This window comes from Drosophila elegans, unplaced genomic scaffold (assembly GCF_018152505.1).
Source record: "Drosophila elegans isolate 14027-0461.03 unplaced genomic scaffold, ASM1815250v1 contig_814, whole genome shotgun sequence".
NCBI classification, from domain to species: domain Eukaryota; kingdom Metazoa; phylum Arthropoda; class Insecta; order Diptera; family Drosophilidae; genus Drosophila; species Drosophila elegans.
The window spans coordinates 467,304-477,790 of NW_024546167.1; the positions used below are offsets into that span (position 1 = coordinate 467,304).

Consider the following 10,487-nt stretch of genomic DNA (forward strand, 5'->3'; position numbering starts at 1 on the left):
AAAACATAAACTGATTCTCTAAGGGACAAAAGAGAACTCGTTGCAAGCGCATTAAATGGGTATTACTTGCTTAGGGAACTTAATTGGCAGTGAACAAATAAAGTATTTAGGAAAAAGATAATTTCGCATTTTATTAAATGGTTTTATTACACTCTACAGTTAGAGCACAATATTATTTTAAGTTTACCAAATTTAGTAATTAATATTCAGATTTGCGTAAAGAAACGTTCAATTATATTTTAACAACGATTCATTTAATTCTGCAATGTAGGATTTCGTAAAAATAAAAACAAAAATAACCATATCAAAAACCAAAAAACCAAGCTCAAAAGATTTTTGTTACGGGTCACAATCCTATTATAAAATTATTACAATTTAAGTTACGTTTTAAATACCGGCCCTTTTAAATTTTTTCTACTCAACAACATTTTGGTTTTACAAAGTAACTTAATAAAAGCTTGTTTTGTGGATTTAAAAATTCCCCGATCAAGTCAAAAACTTGTTCCCTTTGGAATAATTTCCAGTAACTGTCAGAGGAGATTTTCCTGTACTTTTTACTTCTTTTTTTGCGTTGGCTATTTTTATACCTTTATCATGTTATGTGAATCTCTGATAAATTGTCTGCTGGCTGCCAACTCCAACCCGTCCACTCAGCTTTAATTTGCCTGTCATTTCGCTTTGCCTGCGAGGGCTAAGCTGACATTTGGCCCCGTCAACTGCCACTCCCACCGCCTTTCTCTCACATTTTCAGCCACGCTGCGCACATTTTGTGAAATGTAAGCGAAAAAAGGGGAAAAAGTTGCACAGGTCGCAAACTGGGGGCCCAAAAAAAAAAGGGAGGAGGCTGGAATGAAACTAATTACGTGGACGACTTTACACGCAGATAAGACTTAAATCACCAAAATGAAATAAAATTTTTTTTCAGAATATAAGAGGGTGAATTCTGCCTCAAAACGTGCATAACGTCATTAGGCAAAAGGCTACAAAAAGTGTGAAAGCCAAGAACGCGACCACGAAGCGGGTTAATTACGCACAACAAACAATAAATTACTTGGTCCACGGAAATACTAAAAAAAAAGAAAAAAAGGCTGAAATAAACTGAGGAAAATAAGAAAGAAATTAGTAAAAAGAGACCGTAATCAGCTTAGAGGGTTTTTTCCCGGGAAAAGATGATTAAATTTCTATGTCAAAATCAAAGGAATATTGCGTATACGCCATGTGTTGTTCGACTTTTTCGTTATATTTTAGTTTGACTTTCTCCGTGTCTCTCCTTCTCCGCTGTCACTTCTCAAAGCTCTTTTCTCGTCTCCTTCTTTCTCATTCCACTTAATTTCTTTGGCTATTTCACATTATTCGCTGGCTTTGTTTTTGCGAGCTCACACAAAAACAAAATTGACTAAGAAAGCAACGTAAAAAGGCGAAGGAATTTTTTAATTATAAAATGTGTTTATCCGGAATTAATTGTTTTTTCCTTGTTGTTGTTTTTATTTTCATTTTAGCAGCTGTCCCGAAAAAAAAGTAATCCAACAAAAATAAAGTCTTTTTATCTCTCCATCTCTGCTTCACATTTCTCTTTGGTAAATTACTCGCATTTTAAGCTTTGACTTTTTGTCGTGTCAAAAAGAGAGAACAGATATTTATCCCCGGGGATTATTAACCTTTTTTTAGAAACATTTGTGGGGATCTTTTGTTTAGAATTCAAAGTCGTAGATGGAATGTATAATATATTTTTTTTTAATTCCGTGGAGCAAAAAAGTCTGGCAAATAAAAGAGTGCTTTAATTGTAAGCCTGACCTGATTATAATTTATTTTCCAAAATATATAGTATTCCAACTAACGAGTGTTTACGTACATTTCCAAACCAAAGTTGTTCATACAATCCTTGAATTTTCCATCAAATAGTAGTTCCGACTCTGCCTCATTACAACATTTGATTTTAACAATAACTTTTTTCCCTATGTGTTGAAGCTTTACGAGTAATATTATTCAATTTCCACCCTCGAAATGAGTGCAAATAATCAAAAACAAATGGCCATGACCCGCAAAGCGAAATGCACCCGTCTGGAGAATCCACCGATGTCCCAGTCATATCGCCAGCAAGTCAACGACGATTTCGGACAACCCAAGGAAAAGGTTCCAAAGATGAGTAACAATCGACGGAACAAGTCATCCAAACAGCAGGTGCAGGATCCACCAACAACACGCACCAAAGCTGTCGGCCCCGATACGAACCAGATGAACTATTTTGATCTGACTCGGGCCTCCAAAAATCCGATCAGAGCCTTCGGCGGAGGAGGAGGTGCAGCAGTCGTGGCTCAGAAATACCAAAGCAGGTTAGATCTAAACAACCAAACATCGAAGACAATTCGCCCACCGGTGACCACGGGAAGCATTCAAAAACTGACACCCAAAGAGATCAGGGAGTTCAGGGAATCCAAGGAACTAAAGTCGGCAATGGAACCTAAAGAAACCCGAGAATTACAAGAGACCAAAGAGTTTAAGGAGCTCAAAGAACTTAGGGAACCCCAAGCACACAAGGCACCCAAGGATGCCAGGGAAAAGGTTGCCAATAAATCGCCCAATCGTGCCTCACGACACAATAGCAACAAAACCAAAAACTACTTCGACAAATACCTAAAGTTTGCCTTTGATTTGAGCACTCCTGAGGGAGTCCAAAAACTAGATGCCCATTTCTTTCCCAATCAATCTATTGGCCAGGATCCAAATGCCCCTGCCAGCTCAAATCTGTAGCGAGGGGATCAGTTTTAATATTATGTCAAGCCAAAATTGTCAAGTTTTTAACGATGCGATTCTCAAATTGCAGCGAATATATGAGTGTACCTTCAAATTATAATTGTGAAATGCAAATGTTACAGAAGTTAATAAAATTTGAATGCCAATTATAACGATAACACTTTCTAATATAATAATAAATTGAATAATTTTTGTACTTTTATTTTTGCAAATACGTATGCATACATATCACATATAGTTTGAATGCAAAATTTTAGCTCAAAGCGTATATACTATTAAATTTGTCAACCAATTGAAATTTAGAAATAATTAAACAAATAGTTGTGTTGAGGGACTTAAGCCCCAAAGTCTAATGAGCGTTAATAACACTTTTGTGGATTTTTGCCAGAAACCAAAAAAAAAAACTGCACAAAGGACTATTCAAATAGTGTGCAATGTTTCTGCAGAGCTTAAATAAAATTTATTGTGTGGTCCAAATGCAGCTCTCTCTTTTGCTCTATGCAAATGTATAATGCTTTGTACAACATAAATTCACGCACACGCACACACACACACTGACACCCACACTCTTACACACTTACCAACACACACAAACTGCTTATTCAGCAAAGCAACAAAAGCTGCGCGTTGGGCATTGTAAATCATAATCAAAACAATAGAACAAATGAAGCTAATGTGCCGCATGCAAAACAACAATCGGATAAACGAGTGGCAGAAAGAGACGGACACCATGGGTAAAAGGATATATAATCCTGGCCATGACAAACCATTAAAGCTGGCAAATTAAAATGCGGAATATCTGTTAAAGAGCTTCAATTTCCACAATTGTGGATAAAATTTTGATTACTTTTTAAGCAACGGAAACACATTTGCTCTATGTTCCGCTTTAAAATGACCATTTAAATAACTTTATTATTTGTTAAATGTTACAGCAATTTAAACCATTTTAAATATTAATATACAATATATATATACAAAATTTTAAATAAACAATCTAAAGTTAAGCCTTTTGATATTTTGTAAACTAAAAAAAAAGAAATTTTTTATTAATATATTATTTGTTTATTTATTAAAAAAATCTACTTATAAATACAAAGCAAATAATATTTAAAAAAAATAATCAAAGAAGCCCCTGGAAAATGGGTTTGTATATTTATATTAATGCTAATCCTAAAATATGTTTAAAACTGATAAATGACAATGGCCATTTAAAACCTATCATCATAAAGACGAAAAATTAGACTTAGGACATGCAACTACACTTTTTAATAGCCTACTATTCCGATTAAAACATAATTTATTGTCAATGTCGACCGACCGATGAATTGTGATTTACTGCCTGTGCGAATGCACCTTTTATTCAATTAATTTTTCTCATAGGAAAACAAAATATTAATAAAATCGTTCCCAACAATGGCGCGTAATTAGTGCGAATTGATTTATGCGACTGCTGGCGCATTGATATAACCGGTCCCAATGTATAACGAATCGTGCTTAATGAAATGCAAACAGTGCACAAAAGAAACTTGATTCAATTTTGTGATATTAAACAAATTATTACCTGCAACGCTGTGTGTAGCTGGTTGACATCGGGTCAGATCTATTTTTTCAAAGTATTTGGTCCCCTTCAACCAGCTGTAGCCAGTGGTTGGTGACAACGAAATACGAGTGAACTGTGATAGATGGCAATCACAAAAGACTGCCTATATGCCAAAAAAATAATAATAAACAATAAACAAAAGTTAATTAACACAAAGAACATTATTTTCACAAAAAACTAAAGCGCAATTAATCTGTTAAAATATGGGCAATAGGTGTGATAGGAAACCATTTTAATTAATATTTGTAAGTAACGCAATTCTGATGATTAATTGGAAGCAATCAAAAACAGTATTTTACTGCATATTTACTAGATTTCTAAGTTTTTGAATTTGATTGCTACAAATTTTAATGACGATTTGATTGCTTGTTTATGGACATAATTGGTATGGTATTAACCTTAATTGAAAAAATTAAAAGAATTTGAGATTTAATCAGTTATTTGGATGAGATGAGATGAAGTAAAAATAAATATTATGCAGCTATAAAAAAAAGAACTTCCGAAATTTGAAACAAAATTGCGTTAATTAAATAATATGGAACACTATTTGAAAAGTAAAAAATACAAATTTCATTAATGCTTTAGATTATTTCAAAGCAACCAAAATGGTAGGTCCTAGAAAATTGAGAAAGATTAAAAAATAATTAAAGCACTCTTAAGACTTCAAAAACTTGTACTTTTCTGATTATACAAAAATCAGGTTTAGAAAGCTGGATTTAGTCATAAAAGCGAATAAACAATGCATTTGATTACTCAGACTATCAAAATCAGATAGGATTTGGGAAAAGGCACTTTGGCCGCTTCACCCCAGTTTATGCCAATGCATGAAATTTTGCGGTGCAGACAATTTGGTGTAGTTCGGGAAGACCAATAACTCACTTTGATGTCGAATGCATTAAGGCTAAGAGCATTAAGTATTTGTCGATTAAATACATTCGCACACACAAACACATACTGTTATAGCAATTGTGTGTTTTATATGCAAATATTTGACGAAATTCTGGCAATGGCAAATACATGTGCTCCGCTCGATAAAATCAAACATTTTGCAATATGCAGTAGCATTTCACTTGTTCCCTGATTCTTATCCAAAGCTTCTATTTCGGTGAAGCCCTATGAACGCGGGCTATCGAACAGAATGAATTTAATTAATTTTATAACGAAGTGGGGTGAGTGAGGAATGGCAACTCAATTAGTTAACAAGCTGCGTTGGCATTTGCACTCTAATCAACTCGACTGCCTCGTCCGCAATCTGTTCTGAAAATTTGGCAAATCAAGTGATATGTAAATATCCCCCACTACAAAAACGAACTACAATTAATAAAATGTCTGAAGAGCGGATTACAATTGTCGAAAATTAAGTCTTCTGCACAAATGAGCGGTAAATTTATTGCACCAACTAAGCGAAAACAATAAAGCTTTAATAAAATTACTGTCTTAAATGAAATAGAAAGCTTCATTAAAATTTAAAAAACATAATTTGTTTCCGACATAATTAAAGACAGTTCGATTTGTTTTTAGATAACAACTGATCTAACATAAAAAATATACATTTATTAGACTGACTTAGCTTTTAAATAACTTAATACTTTTGAGTGACATTAATAAATAACTCAAAAAACATACTGTTCTTTGATAAAACTCGAAAATACATTTTTGAGTGTAAAGAGCTTTTGCAGTTGGGTCATATAAAAAGTATTTTCCTCTTTTTAATGATTAAAAAAAGTTTTACGAAATAAGATAAAATAGACCTGTAAGAAAAAAACCGTTTCGTTGGGCAAACTTGATCAAAGACAACTTTGGCCGGCACGTCCATAAATTATTCAATTATGCGCAGCCCGAAACGAATCGAATCGAGCTGAAGTCAACTCAACTGAATTGAAAGTTCAAATTGCATTGAATTTCAAAATGGTCGTCGTTTAATGAAGGCCCAGCGAAATGGAGCAGAAGCGAAAAATAAAGCAAAAAACTCAAACGCTCTCGCACTTTTTTCTGGCCAAATGAAATTCAATTTAATGTAGATTTACATGCACTCGTCGAGGTCGAAGCAGTTTTTCTTTATTTTCCAATGCGAACGCTTGACAAATCACCGTACTGAGGGGTGGAAGTGGGTAAAAGTGGGTGGACCGGGGGGTGGTGACTGCGGCCGTGTCATGAAATGAAATCGACATGAAACCAACGTGACCAACGTCATTAATTATCGCCGGCAATGCCGTGTTCTGCTAATTACGACATGACCGGCACCCAGAATTCCAGCCTCACTGCTCTTCAGGATCTGAACCCCAACTCCCATTTCAACTGAGGTGATTTGGGGCAAGGGGCTGTCCGGAATCACCGGCAACGTGATGGCGCACACTTTGCGTTCTGGCCACGAATAAAAAGTGTGTGCGGTCTGCCGCAAATTTATATGATTGGGAAAATGTGGAGCTCTGGTTGGTCTCAAAGAAGAACACACGCAAAAGCTATTACACTGATATAAATCTACGAGTCCGAATTGAGAAACTTGTCTGGCTATAATGAAGATCCTTTTATAAACTTAAAAAGCTGTGATTGGGAAATCCCAACATAAATGAGGAATTCTGCGAGTTCACAATGGGAAAAATGTGACAACTCGAAATGTTGTGTAATGTGTCAGTAAGGATAGGTTCATAGGAAAAACATATTTAAAATAATGAACCACTACAATGTATACTAACAATAAATATTATTTTTTTATACGCAATAGAAATTCGATTTGAACTTTTGTATAAGAAGATTACAAATATTGAACAAAACATTTTCATAATCACACTCTCCTAGATTTTTATAATAACCAGCTTACCAAACATAATCCTTTTTGTAGTATTACAAGATTATTCAATTATAAATTTATTTCTTCCATTCTATTTTTTTTCTATTTTCTATTTATTTTGATATTTGATTGGAGTTTTGTAAATTTATTTTCGTTGTGAAAGTTTAAAAAAAAAACAGATGCAACCAAATATTAAATTGTTTTGCAAAACAAAAAAGCTTTCCTATAACCATAATTCTTCATTTCTATGTTAATAATTAAATACAAATCTAAAAATAATTTCAAACTTATCAGGCGGTCAAAAAAACAATTTTACAAGTTTCTTATAGTTAAGAAAAGTAAAATTTCAAACATTTTTGCATATACGCTGAATAAATCAAAAGTTACTAATTTCAGTTCCGAATTTGTACATTTCCAAGGGTTAAATTAAATACATGGCATCATAGGCATTTTATTTCTTGTACTTTTTTTCGCTGATCTCGGTGAAGCCAGATCGACTAAGTCGCTTGTGCTCATTTGACAAATCTGAGCTTAGGTGGCTGGTGATTGTTTCTGATTATCTCAAGCGTATACAAAAGTATATTCGGGCGGACCAAACTTAACTGATAATTTTAAGGCCAACACGGTTCATAACTAAAAGATACTTTTTTTAAAAAATGATACTCAAAAATGTATACTATATTTGAACTTATATAAATTATCAAAATTTGACAGTTCAGAATTACGCTTTTAATTATATTAAAGTCGGAAAACGATATCATATAGCTGCCATAGAAACTATCGAATAATTAAGCTACAAATCATCATAGCTTCAATGTTTTAAAAAATATATGCAAGTTAATCATAATTTTAATGTTTTCAAGAATATTTAATTTTTGCAATAGCTGCAAGGGTATAATAATTTCGGCTTGCCGAAATTTGCTTCCTTTCTTGTTTTTTTAGATTAATGCCGGCTAGTCAAATCTGAGTTTAGTTGGCATGGCGATAAGGAGTTATGATGATCAAGGCGGTGTTTTTTATTGTCTCCGGCTAATTAATATGTAGATTAGCGCGGACCAAATTTAATTAAACATGTTAAGGTTCTTCTATCAACTCTCATCTCCAGAAGATATTTTTTGATAAATGTGCGTTTTAGAGTTCGGCCATTGACTTTAAAGTATATCACGCATACCTTCTATTGGCTTTGATTAATAAATTTATTCCAATTGGCATTCTTAGAGTATGAAAACATTGAAACTTTGCAAACATTTTAAAAAACATTAAGTGCACTTTAAATCAACCTGCAGAAAATTATAGAAATTCATTTGTAATTAACTTGGTTCTCGGCGTAAGTTTAATTCTTATCATTCATTCACGACCTCATCTGATTTTGAGTACGTGACACTCAATTTCGAATTCTCCCCTAACAACGAAAATCCAATGAAGAAGCAATTGATTTTAAACGGAACCGAGCGTTATCTCTAACACTAGCTTACAAAATAATAAAAGTGGATTTAAATGTCTTAAATGCGCCTAAAATATATAAGATAATTGTAAGTGTCGTTAATTCTATTTAGGAAGTCAAACTGGTAAAATTCCTTTACTTAGTTTTGTTAAATAGTGTAACTTATGCCGTGGTGTGCTCAGCATTAATGGTTTCTATTCAATCAACTTATAGTATTGTTTGTCTAATCTTGTGATGAGGTTGAGTTTTTGGACGAAATGCGATACCTTATAGTTCTCATCCTTTTCGGGATTAACGGGCTAACAACAGCCTTCACAATAAATCAGGTAAACTTATTTCATTATATATTATGTGGAAAAAGTAGCTTATTGTTCTTACTTTTATGACAGCACCAAACCGAAGCTAGCCTTGGCAATGTGGTAGTGGGTGAAAAAATTCACAATTCTCAGAACAATGAACAAACCGAGTTACCTGTAGCGATGGAACAAAGCGCATCTCAACAAGATTGGATCGAAGAAGAAACAAATCAAAAAGTATTTGGTTTGGTACTCCTTTTCATTTGGGTAATATTAAGAGTAATGTGTTTTATTAAAAAAATAGATGATGAATTTAATAGTTCTTAAGCTTAATTTTAAAGTTTTTTTGTAATAAAGATTTTTAAAAATTTCCATTTTTTCCATATATTTTCCAAAAAATTCTTTTTTGTTAAATGATAATAATAATTCTCGGGAACTCTGAAGATAATAAAGATAAGTTGAATAGAAAAGTGATTGTTCAAGACGAAGCTTCGGCACAGTTATCAGGGCCCCCAGAATAGGACAGAAGGTCATGAGGAACATCGGTTACTTCAAATTCGGGGAATAAAAATATTATATAATATTATTTTCAATGCCAAATTAATGAATGACACGGCAGCCTCTAGATCAGTACATGATTTTAATGAGGACCAATCAACAGTACTCAAGCCGAAGTTCATATATCCTTGCAGCTATTGCAAAAATGAAAAATTCTTGAAAACATTAAAATTATGATTTACTTGCATATATGTTTAAAAACATTGAAGCTATTATGATGTGCAGCTCATTTTCATTTATTTTTCCGATTGTTCCTATAGGAGCTTTTTGTTATAGTTTTCCGATCCGACTCGTTCCGGCTTATGTACTACCTGCAATAGAAAGACAACTTTTGGGAAAGTTTTATGCAGATATCTTTAAAAAAGAGAGACTAGTTTGCGTAGAAACGGACGTACAGACGGACATGGCTAGATCGACTCTCCTAGTGATGGTGATCAAGAATATATATACTTTATAGGGTCGGAAATGTCTTCTTCACTGCGTTGCAAACTTCTGACTGAAATTATAATATCCTCTGCAAGGGTATAAAAAGGAGAAGGGACAGTATTGTCGAGTTCCCCGAATTTTAGATACCCGTTGCTCAGTTATTCACTTTGAAAATACATATGCAATCGAATTATGCGTGGCGCTTTATACATCGAATATCCACAAAATGTACTTTTATAGTTTCCGAAATCTCGTTGTTGAGACTGATCCTGATCATGAATACATATATACTTTGCAGGGTTGAAAACACTTCCTTCTACTTGTTACATAGTTTTCTACGAACACAACAAATCCTTTTACTCTACGAAAAACGGGTGTAACAATTTATTAACTCCCCCGACTAAAATACAAAACAAATCCATCAAAAATCCACGCACATTTGTAAGGGGCAAAAACGGCGCTTGCTGCATTTTCGTCCAATTCATTTGACATCGCATTGTGACCATTTTCTTTGGGAAAATCCGCAGCGAAACGGCAACCAAGTGAATTTTGACGAAATGCTTAGGAATCCAATGAAGCGCCAAGGATAATGGAAGGACCTCGAGGAGAGCGATGAAG

The 10,487-nt window shown here is 33.8% G+C and overlaps 1 protein-coding gene across 1 annotated transcript; it reads left to right on the forward strand.

Moving 5' to 3' along the window:
- Window positions 1-1,656: 1,656 nt before the first annotated feature.
- On the forward strand, window positions 1,657-2,915 carry LOC108141687. The gene has a single exon (XM_017265166.2). The coding sequence runs from the start codon at window positions 2,005-2,007 to the stop codon at window positions 2,749-2,751; it is 747 nt and encodes a 248-aa protein (XP_017120655.1). The 5' UTR covers window positions 1,657-2,004; the 3' UTR covers window positions 2,752-2,915.
- Window positions 2,916-10,487: the final 7,572 nt, after the last annotated feature.